Consider the following 20477-nt stretch of genomic DNA (forward strand, 5'->3'; position numbering starts at 1 on the left):
TTTAGTGTCAGAGTTTAGCTTAAAGGTTGATTTTACTTGCCTTAGGGAAAATTACCTTTTTAAATTCTTTTTCTTGTAGAATCCAGTTCAATTTTTTTTTATAAATTATGTTATTTATTACATTTTGTAAATGAAGGGTAAATTAGTAGAAAGATTTAAAAGAAATGCTCTGTAATTGGTTGAATTAGAAAGATAAATTCGATGAAAACGTTCTTATTGGTTCTCTCTTTTCCTCTACGTCACCTTTTGTAGGAGGAGTCTCGATGTAAGGTGAATTTGAACAGAACTTTTTTATAAGGAGAAACCAAATAGATATTAAAGTCGTTTGAATTCTTTTAAGGTAAAGAACCTCTAAATAATTGGAACATATGGCAAACAAAATTTATTTAATTGAATTAATTATTGTAATTAAATGAAGATTAAATATTGAAATCCCTTTAAGTCCCTTAATGATTTAATTAATTTAATTTAATTCAATTATAACGGTAAAAACAACTACGCCCAAGGAAACGAGCATTCAGCGAAGTTTTACCAAAATCATCACCAACACACACCCACAAAGCCTCACATACACACGCACAGGGGGAAATTCTGTGCATGTGTGTGAAACCAGGAGCCAAGTTTCATGAAAATGTTCCGTTTGTTCGTCTTTTGAATTTCTTTTAAATTTCCAACTCCCCTAAAATGTTAGAATGCTGCAAAGTACACAGAAAAAAAATTAAAACGTGCGAGATGAAAGTATCTCGCGCATCGAAGAATTATCACTTTTTTTTTAATTTTAGAAACGTATTAAAAAACATCAAAGTTACTTAAATACTATAAAACTAAAAGGATTAATAACTAGAATGATACTCAATGCATAATTTTTTTTCTTTTAATTTTTCGCCTTTTGCAAAAAGCACTTAAAATTTATTTTCTTTTTTTTTCTTTTGCATTTTCATCCCTAGCATCCCAAATCTCTCAACTACAGCTAGCACCTTAGAAATGACACCCTTTTTTAATGACAGTTTTTTTTCTTTTTAAATAACTTCGATTAATCCAAATGTGGTAGCTCTCCTCAGCTCAATCTCATTATTCTTTTTTTTATTTTAATTTTTCGCCAATTGATTAAATATTGATGCACATCATCTCTATGTATATAAAATAAATGGGAATATTTTTTTTTGTCTGAGATTAGCCTTCAGTAAATTACGATATTAAATAATTACACTGTGCGACAAAATTTTAAGAGTGTAGACATTAGTTTTTATTGATTTTTGATGAACTTATAAATTTTTATTTAAAAAAATCGATCTTCAGTGATTTTCGTTTTACAAAATTTTTATTTATTTAAAAAGTTTAGTTGATTTATAAACAAAAATCTCCATTTGTTATCAAGTTTTTGAATGAAATTAATAATGATTCAGCATAGAAATGAAATGTTTATTCCACAGAAATAAAATTTTTGTCGCACAGTGTAATTAGAGCATTAAATAATTATGCACGACTTTTTATATCTATGTATAGTTCTTTTACATTATTTTCTTCTCTCTCATTTTTTTTATCAAGTAATACTAAGAATATTTTTCTTGTTTCACCTTTATCTTTTCATTTTTTTTCTCCATTATTACTAGTAATAGATTTTAAAACTTATCACATCTACAAATCAGAATTTCACATGTAAACTTAACTCGATAGTACCAACATTTCTTGTCAGATTTAATGAAAAAAAAATCACAAAAAATTACAGTAAAGAAATATTTATTTTGTAAAAAATAGGAATTAATAAATAAGTTGATAAAATTTTGTTCCTCATTCTCATATTTTTCACATTTCTTTTTATACTCTCTCTCTCTCTTTTAAACTCTTCTTAATAAATTGTTTGATTTCTTCATCAATTTACAAACACAACCTCTTCCCGGGTTGATGCAATCTCGTTTTCTTTTTGTTCTTTTTTACTTCCTCATAAAAGTAACAATATGCATATCCTTTTCTTTTAGCAAAAATTCAGTGAAAAAAATAGTACATACAACAGAAACTCCACAGAAATTGGGTTAATTGGGAAGAATAATATGAAACTAATGCTTCGGTCAAAGGTCCTTTGACATCTCTTTTAGTAACACCATCTCTCTCCCTCTTATCCTTCGTTAAAATTAATTAGCAATTCTTTTGCTTATTTTTCTCTTGCTTAAAAATGCACAAGGTTCTTATCAATGTGTAAAATCCTATGTGTTAAAGAAATGGATGATAATGGCGTGCGCTCTATAGAAAGTTGCAATCTCATAATCGTCTTCCTCTCGGTCCCCAAAAAGCAGCATTGTGTGCTTTTCCCTCATCTGATAACAGCCCCCTTGCCCTCTGTCACTCTGCACCCGACCGTCTCTCTACAAATGAATATATCAGTCATCTCTACCTTTGCACAGTATCTTCCTGGCTAGGCCGACAGCCTGATCTCAGAGAATCTCACAGCAACGGCAGTATCGTGGACGTGGGCCTCCCGTTGTGGGTGGTGGGGTCACTGGGGCAAAGTATGCATGCACCTTTATATTAGGGAGGTGATTCTGCAAAAAGAATTTCCCAAAATTAACACCCCAAAAGCTCTCAAAGTAATTCTTTCTTTTTTTTTTTTTAATTCTTTTCTTTTTTTTTTACTTTCAACCGTCCTATTGCACTTCTCGTTATCAATTGGCAATCATAGAGTTCTATCCTCTGCAGATTGTGGCACGAGATCAAATGATCAAGTGTTGCATCCGTGATAAGTGGGCAATTGTCAAGTTCCAGAACAGAGAGACTCTCAGCAGCACAGCTACCAGCAGCCAATTGCCGAATTCCATCGTCTGTAATCAGTTCGCAATGCGACAGAGTCTATTCGAAAAAAATAAAATATGAGAAAATACGTAATTTTCTTTATTCTGTGGGAACTTCCTTCCCCATTGGCCGTGAAAGACTAACCAATTTTTCGAGGCTGGGACACCCAGTCGCCAAATGTGCCAGCGTCAAGTCGGTAATTTGATTGCACTCCTCGAGATCCATCCTCTCGAGATATTTACAATTTTTCCCCAAAGCCTGAAAACCCAAATCCGTAAATTGATGACATCCAGCCACCTCCAATGTGTTCAGTAGTGGATTGTGCTGAGCTAAGGCGATGAGGGTCTGATCACTCAACTGGGCGCACTTGGACACGCACAGTTGACGCAAATTGAGACATTTCTCCGAAATCTTCTGAATTGAAATGTCTGTTATTGACTGCAAACGCACCCCAAAAAAAAACCAGAAAATAAAACATTTTATTGCACGAAAGATAAATCTTAGTCTGTACTACGAATCAAAGAGCATTGCAGATGAATGGAATGAAATAAGGAAATCAAAAGAGCCTTTTGGAATTCACTCTCCTCGCATGTCATCAACTCACATACATATGCGATAATAAACCACCAATTTTGTAAATATATCTTAATCTATTCTTAGATTATTATTACGCTCGAGATATGTTTGAGCTACACGAGTTATTATCAATAAAAAATTCACTGAATTGCTCATAAAAATGCACCCAAAAGTCGAAATCTTGGAACAACGCCGTATACACAGAACATATACATATGTAAAGTATGTATATAATGGCTATTTATTACATAATGTGAAATTAATCTAAAAATAATCCACTTGTGTGACAATTTTGCATCCACACATGATTTAGTTATAAACAATTTTAAATTATTAAAATAAACCAAATTTTTGCACATTGTCACTTCAATATAAACTGTCAGCATTTTTTTTTTAATAAAAATTAAGTAAGAATGACGGTAGCAAAAGAGTTTTGAATTAGGAAATTCAGAATTTTACCAGAAATTTTTGTTTATCTATTTTGATAAAATAAAAAAAATCTAACAGATAGCTTTAATATTGTTTGAATAAATAATTATTTTTTTAAATTAACAATAAAGAATCCGATACCTACACATGTTTGTAAACGGATTTCAATAAATTATTATATTAATAATTCAGAAAAAGGTATAAGAAAGGAGATTTTTAAACTGATGGAGTCGATTCCGATAAAAATATTTTCATTTCTTTTTAACAACGTAATTTTTTTTTAGAAGATTTTGACAGATGGGTTTTTAAATCGTTCTATTGTTATTCTATAAAAGAAAAACAAAGAATTTGTTATTCAAGAAGACACACAGAAAAATCTTTAAAGAAAATTAGAAAAGTAATTTTCTTTTAAAAAACCGATTAAAGAAACAATTAAATGACAAAAAATTATAAGATTTTTCCAATAATACCTACCAAAAATCTTTTAACTGACGAATTTTAAGAAAAGAAAAGAAAAGATTAATATCAGAATCTACCCTTATTTCTAAATACTTTTCAACCCTCGATAAGATTTTGCTTGCTTATTGTTTATCGGGTTCTAAAGAAGTTTTTAAATACGAAAAGAAGTAAATTATAAAGAAAATTTGTTTACATGCAAATTCGTAGAAAGAATCATAAATCTTAACATTAGAATTCATAAAACTCATAAATTCTCATTCCTCACGGAAAGAAAAATTTGTTAAAAATTTGCACAAAAGTTGGTAAAATTTGGTCAAATGTAGTTAAATTTCTAAAAATATATCATTGTTGATAACTTTTGGTCACTTTTAACCACAAATGTGTATAAATTCACGAATTTATCTCATTTTAACTACATTTTGCTGAAAAGTTGTTATAAGTTGCTAAGAAAAAGAGAATCAGCGCGCTAATCTTCTCAAAACAGCATTTAACTACGCCGCACCTCAAAAGTTGTTATAAAATTGTATTTTACGCTGAATACCGATTTTTGAAAGCAAATATTCTCATTTTTTAAGTGGATAATTTCCATGAAATTGTTACCATAAACTACCCACAAAATTGTGTAAAGGAGACGACCGAACAAAAACAGTCAAGTTGTATAAATTCTTATCAGCAGGGAGAAATTGGCAATTGAAAATTTTTCATTGACTTTTTGCCCCGTCTCCCCTAGAATTTATCGAGTGTGTGTTAGTAAATCCAAGATCTATTCTACAAAAGAAAATGGGCAGAGTATGGGCAAAGAATGTAAGATCCATTCGAATTGCATATATCGTCCTATTTAGTTGAAATCTGCCACTAATTTATTACTTTTTCGGAAAAACCAAAGAATTTAACGATTATCCTTGTTGGACCCTGTGTGGTGGCCACCAAAGTTTTTGAATTTTTGAGCGGTCAATGAGAGAATTGAGATTACTCTGGGGACTTGAGTACCAATCGTTGAGAAGACCAGCCGCAAAAAGATGTATACTGGTGGTGTGATTTCTTTGATATTCTTTTTTCTAAATAACATTGTAAGTGAAATATTGTAATTTTTAATTTCTAAATTTTGTGAAAATCTTTTGGATGATTAAAGAAGTAGATTTGGAAAATTATTGTAAGTAAATTTTCATGATAATTTCCCCACGTGGGATAATCAATCTTCAAGTGATTATCTGGCGCCCTAATTTATCTTTTTATTAAATAAACCGCGTGGGTTTCCATTTTTCTTTAAAAATAAAAAAAAATTCTTTCCATTTTTAACCATTGCTTGCTAAGAATTTTCCTTTTTAATAAAAGCATAATGATGGAATAAAAATTATTTTTGAAATTAATTTTGGCTAAAAATAAATTTTTTTATGAGTAAAATTTAAATTTTTTACTTTTATTTGTTGCTCAAATTTGTGTAAATCCTTTTTATACGCTACATCCTTAATAAATATTATTTTAATACATATTTAAAAAAAATGATTAAGTATGGAATTATAATTTAAAAAAATTTTTTCTGAAAAATTATATTAATTGGATAATTTTAAGAAGAGAATAATTTCTGCCAAATTCATGATCTTTCACATCGGCAGCGCCATAAAAATAGCAAAAAAGCTAGACTTCTTTTAACTTTTAATTTGGCTTTTTTTTTCAATAAATTATATTATGTTTGAGAAAAATTGTCCAATTTTTTTTGGACAATTTAATTTCTTGAATAAAAAATCATTAAGTCTTTATACGAAAATATTTTAGCGGTGAGAAATTACATAAAAGTTTACCAAAATAACACAAATTTATTCATGAAACCCAAATGTACGTTGAAATACAGAGAGGGTAAAAGGAGATAAAATTTGGTTATCCGAACCAACATTTGTAGATAAATGCAATGTTTAACAACAAATGATATCTACATTTGACCAAATTTTAACAACTTTTTAGTGAGAACCTCATTTCAACTACATTTTGTTGAAATTTACATGGAAGCAAAGCAGGAGCAGTAACAACTTTTAACAACATTTTAACAAATTTTTCTTTCCGTGTAAAAATTTCTAGAATTTTATTACAAATTCTACAAAATGTGATTTTAGGGATTTTAGTCATAAAACTCAATTCGTTTTTACAAATCCCTTCAACGTCATAAAAACCATTTTATGACTTTGAACCAACTCTTGTCTCGAAAATTTTACGTTGTCATTGCTAAACTATTCCACGTGAATTTAAAGTTTTAGCGACTTTCAACAGAAGTTTTTAGGTAAATATTTTATTTTAGAACCTAAAAAATTGAAATTATTCTATTATTAGGTGCTCTAGAATTCTGACATTTAAATCTGGAAGAACTTATAGGTATAAAGTCGGAAAATATTTTTTGTTCACCTAGAATGCATAAAAATCGCATAAAGTTTTTATTTTATTAAAGTCAAATGGATTCTGTTAAAGGGAAGACTTTAAGAACTTCTTGCGCAAAGTTCAATGAGTTCATTGAAGGATATCAATGTTTATTTACATCATTTTTTTTTAACTTTTTTATGTTCTCTATATAGAAAAGACAAAGGAGCATTTTTTTCTAAAGGTATAAAAGTTTTTAAACTATTGTTCTAAACAAATCCTTTTGATATTCAATACAACTAATAACAACTAAGATGCAAAAATTCATAAAACGTAATCAAATCCGGTTTATGTAACAACTTAAATCTCCGGTCTAACCGAATAGGGCTAGTTTTCCATAATTTCCTTTAAAGAATAAAATAAAATAAAATAAAAAGTTAACTTACATCACAGCTGTGTAGATTTAAGACCTCAATGTTGGGGCAGTAAGTAGCTAGACAAATAACTGCACGATCGTTAACTTGCTTACAACCTTTACTGCTGAATTTCTTTATTTTGTGACATCCACGCGCAAGGGCTTCAACCCCATTCTCCGTCACCGAGTCACACCACGATATATTTATTTCCGTTAAGCTCTGCGGAAAGGCATGAAAGAAAAAGTTGTTGCTGGGTCAATTGGTGTTGAGCACGGAGACAAGGAGGGTGCGTTCACTTGGACGGGGGTGTTGGGTACATACCGAGCAACCATCTGAAATTGCCTTGAGACTGCAATCGGAAATATTGACGCATGACTCTAAATAAACTATGGACAATTTTGGACAATGTTTGCTTAGCGACTGTATCGCTAAATCTGTAATTCTCTTGCAGTCAGACAAATCCAAATATTCTATGTTGTGGCAGTGCTGAGCCAGTGTACGAATTGATTGATCACCAACCGATTGGCATCCCTTTAGCGACAGCAACTTGAGGAATCCACCACATCTTTGGGATATATTTTCAATCACTGGGCCCTGTGAATTTGTTTCCCCATCATTATGAGCAATTTTCCTCTGACTGAGAGAAAGGAACAACAGAAAGCTCAAAAAAATTGCTCATTCAGTCTTACCTCTATATCTCGTTGAAAGTCAAACAGATCGATCTTCTGCCAATTAGAACCATCCAGTGCGAGTAAATTCCAGTATTTGCTCACCTGAGCACAACGACACAACGACACAACATCCAAGTAGGAGAATATTCGAAAGAGAATCTCTTTGGGCAGCTTCTTTGATATTTCATCTTCAGGATCCAAGAAGTAGTTCTGCAAGAAGAAATTGCACACAAACACAAAAAAAAACCCTGCGTGAATAAATTTTCATTCGCAGACGCTCGTACAAAATGTTTATGGAGAAGGGTAACGAAAAAACCAACTGAAAATGAAAAATAAAACAATCTTGCGAAATACCGAAGAAGTCAAGAAAGGTAGAAAACCTTCTGAATTGGCATTTTGCACAGAGATTTACGAGAGCGAGCTTTTTTTTTGCTTTTCCACCCAAACAGCAGCGAAAAAGTCATGAATTCGCGTCGAACAAAAGGGAAAGGTTTCTCCACAAAACATACCACATATGTATAAGCAAACCAATATATTATTAGGTTTCTCGTCTCTCTCTCTAAAAAAAGTTACGCACTACAATTTGCATTTCTAAAGATAAACTATTTGTACGACATTTTTTTCCCTCCGTCTCAACATATTTCTCCTTTCAACCCAAACAAAATGTCTCGCGCTGAAAACCCTCAAAAGAAAATTTATATGAAAAGAAAAATCCACAGTAACAATTTTTTCTTCTATTATTTTAATTTTCTCCACCACGCTAATTTCTCATAACATAATTTCCTCAATATATGAGCTGAAAAAAAAGGATGATATGCTGTGCTTTTATAGAAGCCAACATCTTGACGACGACGACGATGTGATTATGCAAAAAAAGAGACATGAAAAAGTTCTATATGCTGTGAAAATATCATTGTTCACATTGAAAATTCACCAGAGTGGAAGTTTTAATTGAACTACGAGGGAAAATTGTTTGGCAGCGCGGGCATTTAATGGAATTGCTTTTACAGAGAGATTTTTCTCGTTCATTTTTTCTTCCTTTTAATTAGCACTCTCGCCTAGCAGTGATATGATGTATACATATAGAAGAAAAACTAGCTCAGTTTAATTTTGTGAGTTTGAATTAAACGAATTCCTAGAACATTTCTCACGTGTGATGAGTTTCATTCACCTACAGTTTTTTTGTGTACATAAATTGTACGTAAAATGTGTTCAAGAATCGCCGTGAAACTTTGGAATTTCACATTTTTTATTTCACAAAATAATTAAAATTAAAAAAATACATTTCAATATGATTTTTTGAAAAGATTTTCATTGTTTTTAATTATTCTTGGTTAATTGATGCGTCTCTTTTTTTTTAGAAAAGGAAAGTTTAAAAAATCATATTTCCCAATGAGAGATATAAGAAAATCATTTCATAGTAGGGGAGACCGGGGTAAAAAGTCATTTTGGAATTTTCAAATGCCAATTTCTGTCGAGTTATAAATCGGAAAAAATTAGGGTGGAAAACCCTATACACCTATAATTTTTGACAGTAATTTGGAGGTTATCCGATCAGTACTTTATGAGTTAAAATGAAAATAGATTTTTGACCTATTTCCCAAACTTTTGCGTATTGAGAAAAACACGTTTTCCGAAGTTTTCCTTCAGCAATTTTCCAATCTGATAATTTTTCTCACTAGCTGGATTAGTGCAGAAAACGTTGCCAAGGTGTAGGAAAGCCCTATACCCTAATTTTATCCGATTTTTCCGATTTAAACCTTGGGAGAAATTGGCATTTGAAAATTCCAAAATGACTTTTTTTACCCCGGTCTCCCCTAATTATTAGCGAAGTCGGATTTAAAAATTATCAAGAAAAGTTAGTTTTAAACTAAAATTCTTGAAATTAGGCTTAAAATGTTCTGAAACTTTTCCTTCAGTAGTACAATGGGTAAATCAGGGTTAACGCATTTTTTAATGATAGAGCAAAAACAGACTAAGATAACCAATAATGACCACTAAAACAATAACTTAAAAACGATAAAAACTGGAGTGGTATTAATAACCCTTATTTTGAAAAGAAAGCTAAAACATGACACGAACATAAAAATTAAGGGTCATGACTTATTGCATGACTTGGAAAAGCCCAGGACGTACTAACACAAGAAAAAGAAAAATTATTTTCTTGTATTAAGTATTATCTGCCTATCTTATAATATTATTTCAATTAATTAATTAACGTCTTGCGACGTTTTCAAAAAATTTAGACATGAGCAAAATCATTAAAGGTTTCTTATCAAACTTAACTCTGCTCAAACAAATTAGAATTTTTATGTTCTTGACAATTTTCATTGCTCTTTAAGAAATTATTTAATAGTTAAAACTTTATCATATCATTGGGAAAGTCCTCTGTTTAATAGAATCCCACATAATGGGTATGAATGTAGCTGAAATTAAGTATTTTCTTGGAACACAATGTATTTGGTGGCTGGGTAATTAAAATTTCGTCATTTCACATATACCCCAACTCTATGATGGTGGGAAATTCCATTTGGGTCAATAGCAGCACCCCCCAAAAAGTACCCTGTAAATCCCTCACGCAAATTCACATGGTGAAAAGCGAGAAAATATTGCGTTTCCAGTGAAAAATTAAATTATATTTTCGGAGAGATTTTGCCAGCTGGATGTGTGTAATCATGAAAATTTCATTGGAAGTTTCTTTGAAAGCTCTCTGTGCTGTGAAAGCTAGATAGATAGCTGGGTCATTTCCTCAAGGCCCCTAGAAAGCCCGGGAAATGCGTCTATGGTGGGGGCATCGTCCTAATTGCTCTTCTTCTACTTCTAAACCATCTAATTGAGTGATTAAAATGTAAATTCCCTGCACAAGACAACAAATTGGGAGTACCACGTCCTCGCTAGCTTTGGCTGCTGGAGACAAAGGATCAACGCATTGATTCATTTGCGCCCACCCACACATTTATCTCTCTCCCCTCTCTTCTCTCTGGAGTCTGCAGTCTCGTTGTGCTTTTATTGCACCCGTCTGGAAAATGCCATCTTCGTCTTTTTGTGTGTCTCCCACCATTTCGCCATGTAAAATTTTCATGTGCAATCCCTTATGCCAAAAGCAACTTTTTCCCCATGTCTGGCGCCCCAGTACAATACCATTCTGGGGTCCCAAATTCAGGGCAATGGCACGAGAATGGAGAGCTGGAAAGTACAGCATTTGCCCGTGGGTGCGACAGTGCAATCCCTGATGGGGAATTTCATTGGAAATTTGTTGGATTTCATTGAGAGAATTGCGTTCTTCAGTAATTTCTTTGTTGTCGTTTGATAAACACCCCCCGAATCAGCTGTCTCGTCGTTTCGTCCTATACACACAGTGCGTAAGAGCAGGACGCCACCATTGGCGTGTGTGTGCAACAGAACGAGATGGAGAGTGTGGTAGAACAAAAGCCCCCCAGAGTTTGCAAAAAAGGGGTCCCTTTGGACGCCCCATGCGCCCAAGATCACTAACCTCATATCTATGACGACTCGTATAGCTCATCTTAAGCCCTCTTGCAATCACTTTCGCACACCACAGGCGATTTAGGATGTTGCAATAAACCACAGAAAAAACACCAACCAAAATTCACACTTCTCTGTCACTGGGGCTTGTCACTGTCTGTCAAAATTCAACTAAAAAAAATCATTCATGAAACACACAACAGAGCGAGACGGCCATATGCTTTGGTGCGAGCGAGAGGAAAGTTTCCATACATAAAATACATGTTTCATACCTGCAGCGGGGGAGGATGTTTCTCTTTCGAACATTACTTATTTCCCACTCGCTCTCTCAAATACATCACCCATATTTTTGTTGCATTCATACGAAATTCACTTTGAATCCGCTAGATGCGCTGCATATTTTTATTGACATTTCCGCCATAGTTTTGACAGCGCCCCTAAAATTCGCATTCCTGTGAAAAAAACGCTCAACAGACTTTTTATCCACATAAATTCCACTCAAAAATGGTGAGTTTTCCCTTCTAATGCAACATAAAATCATTGCAAAGAAGAATTTTCCTAAACGGTGTCTTTGTTTCTAGGCAAACTACACTGAAGACCAGTTGGCAGGTAAGTAAATAAATGCATGAATTCTTTTGAGGGCATTTCCCCATTGATGACATCACCCAGAAATTCCAATTGAGTAATTTCACGCGATCAAAACCGCCCCAATGCCCCACAAAGTATCTCCCCACAATGCACAAAGCTTCTCAATTGAAAATCCAATAAGAAAAAAAGTGAGTGAGTGAAACACAAAAACAACCTTTGTCCGGAGATGCTTCCCGGACGTGAAGAATGAAGCTCGCCAGCTCTCCGTCGCGAGGCTGACACACCACAATGACTCACCGGGACGATACTCTCGTCACTGCACGGCCAATTCATCATTGCAACTGCGATGAGGTGAAATAATTGGTGATTTTTTGGGGGGAGTGCAACTCGGCGACGAAAGTTGATCTCGCGAGAATGCCACCGACAAGCAAATCAAGTTTCCACACAATCCAATTGGAGTCCCACTTTCCTTATAAGGCCTTACGTGCAGTGCGTGCTTCAATGCGCTTTTGTGCAATTCACACATCCCAATTGGCCCAATTTTTGTCCCATTTCAGGGTAATCCTGGTACCCAGGAGGTGCTAAGGGCTTCAGTTGTGGCCACGGTGGCACACTGAGATAGTGATCAGCCCACAATTGGGCACACACAGCCACAAAACTCAGCCCTCCTTCACCATATTTTGCGCGATCGATCGAAAATTTTTTCGCCTTAAATGGAAGAACGTCTCGGTGATCTCGCTTGTTTATCAGGGGCTTGATATTGTAATTAATGTGTTGAGAGACTTTATTTATTTTAAAGATTTTAAATACTTATTAGAACTCCGATTATTGGAACATAGGACTTTTGGTCGTTTGGAAATTCAGCATGTTTATACCTTAAGAGTTAAATAGCGTTCAAACGTAAGAAAATATTTTAAACTTTAGAAAAGAAACATCAAACCTTAAAGAATATGTCAAACATTAAAAATATGAAACCTTAGAAATGGACTGACAGAAGTTAAAACAAGCATCAAATGTAGAAAAAAGCTGCATCAAACGTTAGAAAATATTTTAAACCTTTTAGGAAAGAAACATTAAACCCTTAAAATATGTCAAACATTAGGAAAACGACTGTCAGAATTTAAAATAGGCGTCAAAAATAGATAAAAAGTGACATCAAACGTTTCAAGTAAGGATCAAACGTTAGAAAATATTTTAAACTGCAGAAAAGAAACATCTAACGTTAAAAAAAAAGATATGACAAAACGTCAGAAAAGATATTGACAGACATTAACAAACGTCAAAACGTTTTAAAATATGTCAAACCTTACAAAAAAAACTGTCACAAGTCAAAGCAATGTCAAATGCTGGAAAAGCAACATGAAACGTTTTAAGCCCTAAGCACTAGTTTGCAAAGGGCATAATAAAATTTTATTCTGAAACGTTTTAAAATTAAGGTCAAACGTTCAAAAAAATCACTGTAAAACGTTAGAAGGAAATGTCAAATGTTTGTATAGAAATATCAAGTAGGTAGTTTTTATATCCATTTACAAGTAAGAAAAGTTTAAAAATGCCTCCTGTATTTGGATAGATTTCTGACCGCTAGTTGAGAAAATTATAATTAGTGGAAATATTTCCAGAAATGTTGCAGATTTAAGTTAGGAGCATCTAAGTAGTTAAACGCTCTAAGACTAACGAGCACTCTGACTGAGAAAGAGTCAAACTTAATCAATAAGCAGGACACATATTTCACCGCCAGAGGGCCAGACCTTAGACAGGAGTCTTTTAATTTCTTTATTTTGTGTATTCTTCAGTACAAAATTCAAAGATTTCAAGGGTTTCTTGGTTGCTGAAACAGGCCCAATATATGATTAAACATTTAGAAAAACAAACATTCTTCAATGTTGTTCTCAATATTCTTTCCTGAATAAAATTTTGAAGAATTTCCGACAACTAATTTATCTTTCAATGCCAATGTCATGACTTTAATGAAAGTGTTTAAAAATAAAATCTAATTTTTTAGCTCTCTTCGTGATGTATTAGATAATCCTCTTTATTTGCATCAAGTTAATGAATTTTCTTCCTATAATTAAAAGAAAATAGAGCGTCTAAAAATACAGCTTCATAATGCAATGTTTCGCTAAACAAATAAATTACACAAAATGTATAAACAGAGTGTAAGAACCTTTAAATATTTTGCCAACTCGCATTTCCAATTGACCCACCGTTCTACTTTTTTCCTCCTCAAAATGAATTTAGCAATAAAGTTAAATTCTTTAAGAAATAATATTTATTTTTTGAGCGAATTAATCAAGCAAAGACGAGTATCATGAAATGCACATTGCTTCGGATTTGTCTGCGGGGACTTTGCTGGGGAACAAGTGCGCTGCCTTTTTGATCTGTTTCGCCTCGAAATGTGTGCCTCAAAGTGGTGGCAAAAAGAAGAATTGAGTGTGGAAAGGGAAGATCAGGCAGCAGCAGAGTATCTCAATCAATCGCGGTGTTCGTGTGCGCGGGAGTGTCCAAAAGTAATATTTTTAACGCGATTTTAGCGTGATAAGATTTCCTTTTATTTTCGCGGTTGCGTCAGTAGAAAATGATGTACATGTACGATCCACCAAATAAAAATAGCTTCTCTTCCGTTGAAGGTGCCACCCCAAATGTCCCACAAATGCCCTCGGAATAATGAGGAATTTATGTTTAAAAGAAATTATTAAATTTTTTGTATCTTTGGACAGAATTCCTGGAAGCTTTCAATCTGTTCGATAATCGTGGAGATGGGAAGATTCAGCTGAATCAGGTAGGTGAGTGCCTGAGGGCATTGGGGCAGAATCCCACGGAGTCCGATGTGAAGAAGTGCACGCATCAGCTGAAGCCAGACGAGAGGATCTCCTTTGAGGTCTTCCTGCCGATTTATCAAGCAATCTCCAAGGCGCGCTCCGCTGATACAGCTGATGACTTCATCGAGGGTCTCCGGCACTTTGATAAAGATGCATCAGGCTTCATTTCAACAGCTGAACTGCGTCACCTTCTCACGACTCTCGGTGAGAAGCTCACTGATGATGAGGTGGAGCAGTTGCTGAGCAACCAAGAGGACTCCCAGGGCAATGTGAACTACGAGGAGTTTGTCCGGATGGTTATGAGTGGTTAAAATGATGCGAAATTTAGCATTTTTCTATGCATTTGGGTGAATAATTTTGATAACCTATCCCCCCACTTTTTTTTTTTTGAAAGATAACGTATAAATTAATGATTAAATCAACACACAATCCTGTAAATCCTTTCACATCCTACAATCCAAATTGTAAAGGACAAGTATTAATACAATTAGAGAGAGAGAAAAAAAATGAAATTGTGACATTAAATTTTTATCCTTGTGGAGTTTTTATTTAAATAAAAATGGAAGATCATTCATGATGTGGTGAACATTGAATCCCATCAGAAGTCCCACTCAAAGGCACTCCCTGCACTGAGATTCATGTCCGAAAGGTCCTGGACAAGCTTCAAATTTTCATCACAATGTTGCGAATAGTCCACGGGGTGGATGCCAAAATTGGTCAATTGCTCACTGAGATTTGTGTGCTTGGTCTGCTTGAAGACGGGATGATTGAAGAGCTGCGACACATTGGGCCGATCAGTTGGTTGCCTAGAAGAATTTTAAATTTCAGAGCAAGATCACAGATTAATTCGTAAAAAGTTCGTCTTTCTTGAAGGGTTCGTTAATTTCCTATGCATTTATATGGGGAAGTTCACCTCCAGGTTCGTAAAATTGGGTTTCAACTCCTTTTGGAGGTAAAAGTTTGTAAGAATTCACCTCCAAAGTTCGTAATTCTCATTTTACCTCCAAAGTGTGTCATTTTTACCTCCAAGTTTGTAAAAGGTTTGTAATTCGTTCTGAGAGGCTTCGAGCTGTTTTTTCTCTTTTTAACCTATAGAAATCATATGACCTCATCCCGCTTGTACTAAGCAAATTGAAAAATTCGGTTTGTTAAAGTTTGATTGAGGATCTCTTCCCAAGATTATCAAGTCCTGGACAATCCTGAGATGTTGCTGCAAAATTGTTGTTTTTTGCAGATTTGTGGTCACTCCTCATTGGTAATGATAAAATTCCGGCGCATTTAAGCAGAAGAAAGAGTAACAGATTAGCCACCACAGACTGGACTTGAATATTCATTGAATGCCCTGAGGAAGGACTTAAATAATTCGAAACGTTGGCCTTTAATAAAATTTAGTTAACCGAGCTTCAGACCGAAAATCCGATCTTTAAGAAACCCACAAAGGATGTTCTCACCTCTGCATGCAGACTTCGGCAAACTTGTGAATGTTATCTGAGAGCTTCTTCTGGCTGTAGATTTGTCTTGTTTGCGCCATAAAACTGTCAGCTGGATCAAGTGCCTGGACAATCATGTCCTCTGTGGGGCATGTGGAGAAATCCAGCAATGTTGGCTGATTGCCGCGCATCTTCTCCGTAAGCATAAATGTTGTGGGCATATTGGCAAATGGTTCAATCCCATTGCAAAGCTCACACGTCGAGATGCCCACGCTGTACACGTCGGATTTCTCACTGTAGCCCAGAAGATCCTGCTCCAGAACCTCCGGAGCCAGCCAATTGAGACCCTTTGTGGAATTTGCCGGGAGATTGTGGAGACTGCGTACGCGTTCACCGTGCGAAAGGAGCGTAATTGCCTGACGGAAGCCCGTGAGAACGGCCCTTTCGTGATTCATGAGGATGTGACTAGCACGAATGGCACGATGAATAAAGCCTTTTTTGTGCAGATATTCCACTCCATGGAGGACGTCTCGTAGAATCAGTACGACGATTATTTCCGGAAAGCCTATCGTGCCAATTGATTAATTTTCTTATCCTTTCAAATGACGAAAATATTCCAGTGCGTGCAATTTACCTGTACGGCATGAATTGGTCATTGTATCCCGACAGGATCCATAAGGCATGAAGGGAGCAATCACAAAGACATCAAAATTGTCCACAAATGATGTGAAAAAGGACAATATGTTGGGATGATGAAATTGTCTCATAGTCAGAATTTCATCCTGTACACGAGAAAAGCCCCAAAATGGGTGAAAAACTCATGAAAATTGAGGAAAAATGGAAATGTCTGGGACACGTACTCGAATATATGCGCTCTCCTCCTTCGCCCTATCCATCCGGAACTTCTTCAGTGCCACCAATTGACCGGATGTGTGTTTGGCCAGATACACCGAAGCAATCCCATTGCAGCAAGTTGCCAATTCCTTGCGAATTTCGTAGTCATTTGGATTAAACCCGAACATTTTCACAATTTTTTTCTCTTCACAAAACAAAAACTTTGTTTTTGTTTATTTTTCCAACAATTCCCGCAAGAGGGTGCAAAATTCACTATGGAGATTGCGGTAAAAAGTTCCAAAAATTACCGTTGGAAATTAAGGCGCTGTTAGAAGAAAGGTTAGCTGTTTAACCCGCAAGAAAGATTTTTCCGATTTTTCGCAATTTTCTCATATTTTCCACCAATTTTATAGCAAAATTAGAATTTTTTAAGGTTAGGAATCAACGTCGCGTTCATTTTAGGAGCGAAGAAAATTGAAATCATTGAAATTGAAAAATATTCCGAAGAAGCCGAAGTAAGACCCGGAAAAATCGCCCAAAAAACCCAGGAACACCTGGAAGCAATACATGGGGCCTCAATGAGAAGTCCTCTGGGGCAAGAAAAGGTGGAAAATCGAGTAGGGGCATAGAAAATAGAGTTAAAACACCGCCGCCAATTTTTTTCGGCGCAGTGCGCAAAAAATATGTAAAAATTCTAAAAATTGCGTTTCCTGTGCCGGAAAAAGCTGCAGAAAAATCCTGGAAATGCACATAACAGCCAGAAATGGTAGATAATTGTCTCTAACTCGGAAAATTATTGTTTTTTTGGAAGATAATTAAAAATTACTCAACCGACAATATTTTGAATCGCATTTAGTCGACGTTTTTATACAACAACTTCAGGGTGGTATGGTGATTTTTCTGGATTTTTCAATGTGTGAAAACTTCAGGGTGGTGTGACAGACAAGGTGTTGGCAAAAAAGTCCATTCGATTTCAGTCTCTTGTGGAAAAGCTATGAATTTGTGCCCACTCGGCATATCAATCGCTAAAAAGTTGTTTAATTGAAAAGTCGCAAAAATTGAGCATCAACATGCCATCAATTATGGATTATAATCTGTAAGTAGTGCAAGAAAATTCCTTTATCCTTTTGTCCTTGAGCCCTTTTTCTTCGTCATTTTTCATTGTCCCCCAAATCTGCACGTTTTTCACGCAAAAATTCTGCATTTTCGCAATTTTGCAATGTTGCATCATGTGCCGGGGGCCCCCATGGAGACTTTTCCACCCTAAAATTGGGCGATAATTTGTAGAAAATTGCATAAAAGTGGTTTTTTATTGTGAAATTTTCCTGATGAATCCTTTGGAGGCCATCTTTGTGCCGTGTGCGAAAGAGACGAAGTGATACGGTAACAGCACATAGTGTAAACTTCTCTTTCACTCTCATGGAATGTGCATTGACACAGAATTTCCCTGATAAGGCGGTGATAACGCTCTGACGTCACGGGATAATTACGACGGACACGTTTTACAGTTAAAAATAACGTGGAGGAAAAATGGGGAAATAATAACCGGGGGTGGGGGGAGAGGTGAAAGTGAAATTGGTGAATGTTTTTTTTTTATTATTTCTCTTCTTTCCTTTTTGACCTCTCTTCCGTGGTATCAACAACAACAACACCTTATTTTGACCTTTTTCGGGTCAATATTCCAAATTTATGGCTTCCCAATTAAATACCCTGTGGACATTTACCTTTGTCCAACGCCTCCATTTTTTTCCTGGTATATCGAGGGATTTCTTTTCTCGAATATACATACATATATGAGACGTAGTCGCGTGAATGTGCGTTTAATTGTTGGCTTTAGCGAGAGATTCTATTAATAGCTCCAATTTGCTGGCAAAAACACCAAAGCATCATACAGAAATATCAGCTTTAAGAGTGGGAGAATGAGAAAAAAGGCACGAAAAAAATGTTTTATCAATTCCCTCTGGAGTCGATTGCCAGGGGAGAAAGTCCAATGCACATCTGGGGGGCTCTCCATGTGAGAACCAACAGCAAAATAGAATCCGCTGCTATGTTAGAATCCGAGTGGAATTTTCCACTGTCAGCTGCAACTGGAGAAATGAAGGGAGAATGCAGCACACATAGTGAAGCGATAGAGTGTTTGATATTGAATCATTTAGCTATGGGTGTTAGAGGCAGCCAAACATTCAATAATACACAACAGCAAGCAAAATGAAGCCCAAAGAGAAGACAAAGAAGCAATTTCCAGTTCGGTATCGAATGATTATTTCCATTGACACACATTCATAAGCTGAAGAAACTTCTAGAAAAGCGTCTCGAAAGTCACGTTAAAATATGTTTTTTTCTTACGGAGATGAAGTCGATAAATGATGAGTTGTTTGCTTATGAATACGCACACAGTCATTTGGTCTAAAGTGTGACATTACACTAAAAAATTAAATTAAAAGAGGGTGCCCCAAAAAAAAACGGAAAAAAGCTATTTTATGCTGAAAAATAAAGGAAAAAATCTCGTTCTGTAGATTTTGATAAAAGTCAATAATTAGATCGATAAGAATTAAAACGTCTTCTACAAAAGGAGTTTATTTGCTTTCCATAAAACTCCTTATTCGAGGAGAATAAGGAGTTGCTTTGCTTATTCTCGCCAAAGTAGCTTCCCATTTTCCTCTGGGATCAGCTAAAATAGGCACAGCAAAGATTGCCCGAACATCTTTACCCCTTTGCCCAAACAATTACCCCTTTAACCCTCCGTATACTGTGAGGGGTAGGTGATCAACCCCAGAGCTATATTTCAATTAATTGTGCCTTAGTTCTTAGAGGTATAGAACCAAGCTTCTGAAAATAAGTTCCTTGGTTATCTGGTCAATCCGACAACTAGAAAATAAGTTATTAACAAAAATGTAAGATGAGGGAATTCAAAACATGGTGTAACGGTCAAATTTATTCCAGTTTTCTTCCAATGTCACTCTTTGTCTCTTTCTTGACGATTCTAACCTCAAAAAAATTATTGAAAAAATCATCAAAAAATCCATTGAAAAATTTATTTTTGTGTTCAAAAATGAACAAAAGACTTCTTAAGGAGTACCAAGGAATCTATTAAAGCTCATTTGAACGAAAGAAGTTGCTTTTTTTGCGAAAAATTCTATGGGGTCGGTCACCTACCCCAATAGTAATCCGCGTAAGTGTTTTGGTCACAGTTAACGGACCGTTAAGGTCCATTGGGTCATACGCTGACTTAGACTCGTTTTTTGAAAATGTTTCATTTTGTATAGGTTTTTATTTTATGAATTTTGAGTCTAAATTAGTACAAGACTATGTTTTTACAATCCCTGATCATTTTATGACCACAAGAGGACATCCCCAAGGACTCAGAAGATCAGGAAGGACAAAAAACCGAAAATTTTTGAGTTAGGATTTTATGCTAAAAATGTCTTATTTGAGCTCAAAGGAGGTTATAAAAATTATTTTTCGTTCAATTAACTCGCTAGATTAATCGCGGACCTGAAAGGGTCTTCTTCTATTCACATTTTGAGTCCGAAGAAAGCCCTTAATTACATAATCCTAATTTTAAAATTCACCGAGTTAAATATTTCATGATTTACCAGTTTTCTTTTTTTTTATTCATAGTTTATACTATCTTTA

General features: G+C 34.9%; 3 protein-coding genes across 3 annotated transcripts; 1 reads left to right on the forward strand and 2 right to left on the reverse strand.

Annotated features, from left to right (window-relative positions):
• Positions 1 to 860: 860 nt before the first annotated feature.
• LOC129797596 (F-box/LRR-repeat protein 20) lies at positions 861 to 11366 on the reverse strand. Its single transcript, XM_055840343.1, has 7 exons — positions 11181 to 11366; positions 7706 to 7897; positions 7338 to 7610; positions 7047 to 7235; positions 2932 to 3225; positions 2632 to 2844; positions 861 to 2540 (listed from the first exon to the last, which is right to left on the reverse strand). The coding sequence occupies exons 1-7, from the start codon at positions 11208 to 11210 to the stop codon at positions 2433 to 2435; spliced, it is 1299 nt and encodes a 432-aa protein (XP_055696318.1). The 5' UTR covers positions 11211 to 11366; the 3' UTR covers positions 861 to 2432.
• A 182-nt stretch (positions 11367 to 11548) lies between these two features.
• Positions 11549 to 15149, forward strand: LOC129797775 (myosin-2 essential light chain). The gene is made up of 3 exons (XM_055840617.1): positions 11549 to 11677; positions 11752 to 11779; positions 14476 to 15149. Exons 1-3 carry the CDS (start codon positions 11675 to 11677, stop codon positions 14886 to 14888), a joined length of 444 nt encoding a protein of 147 aa, XP_055696592.1. The 5' UTR covers positions 11549 to 11674; the 3' UTR covers positions 14889 to 15149.
• LOC129797638 (STE20-related kinase adapter protein alpha) lies at positions 15090 to 17110 on the reverse strand. Its single transcript, XM_055840410.1, has 4 exons — positions 16868 to 17110; positions 16642 to 16789; positions 16029 to 16572; positions 15090 to 15383 (listed from the first exon to the last, which is right to left on the reverse strand). The coding sequence occupies exons 1-4, from the start codon at positions 17027 to 17029 to the stop codon at positions 15176 to 15178; spliced, it is 1062 nt and encodes a 353-aa protein (XP_055696385.1). The 5' UTR covers positions 17030 to 17110; the 3' UTR covers positions 15090 to 15175.
• Between the last annotated feature and the right edge of the window lie 3367 nt (positions 17111 to 20477).

Source organism: Lutzomyia longipalpis, chromosome 1 (genome assembly GCF_024334085.1).
Source record: "Lutzomyia longipalpis isolate SR_M1_2022 chromosome 1, ASM2433408v1".
In the NCBI taxonomy this organism is placed as follows: domain Eukaryota; kingdom Metazoa; phylum Arthropoda; class Insecta; order Diptera; family Psychodidae; genus Lutzomyia; species Lutzomyia longipalpis.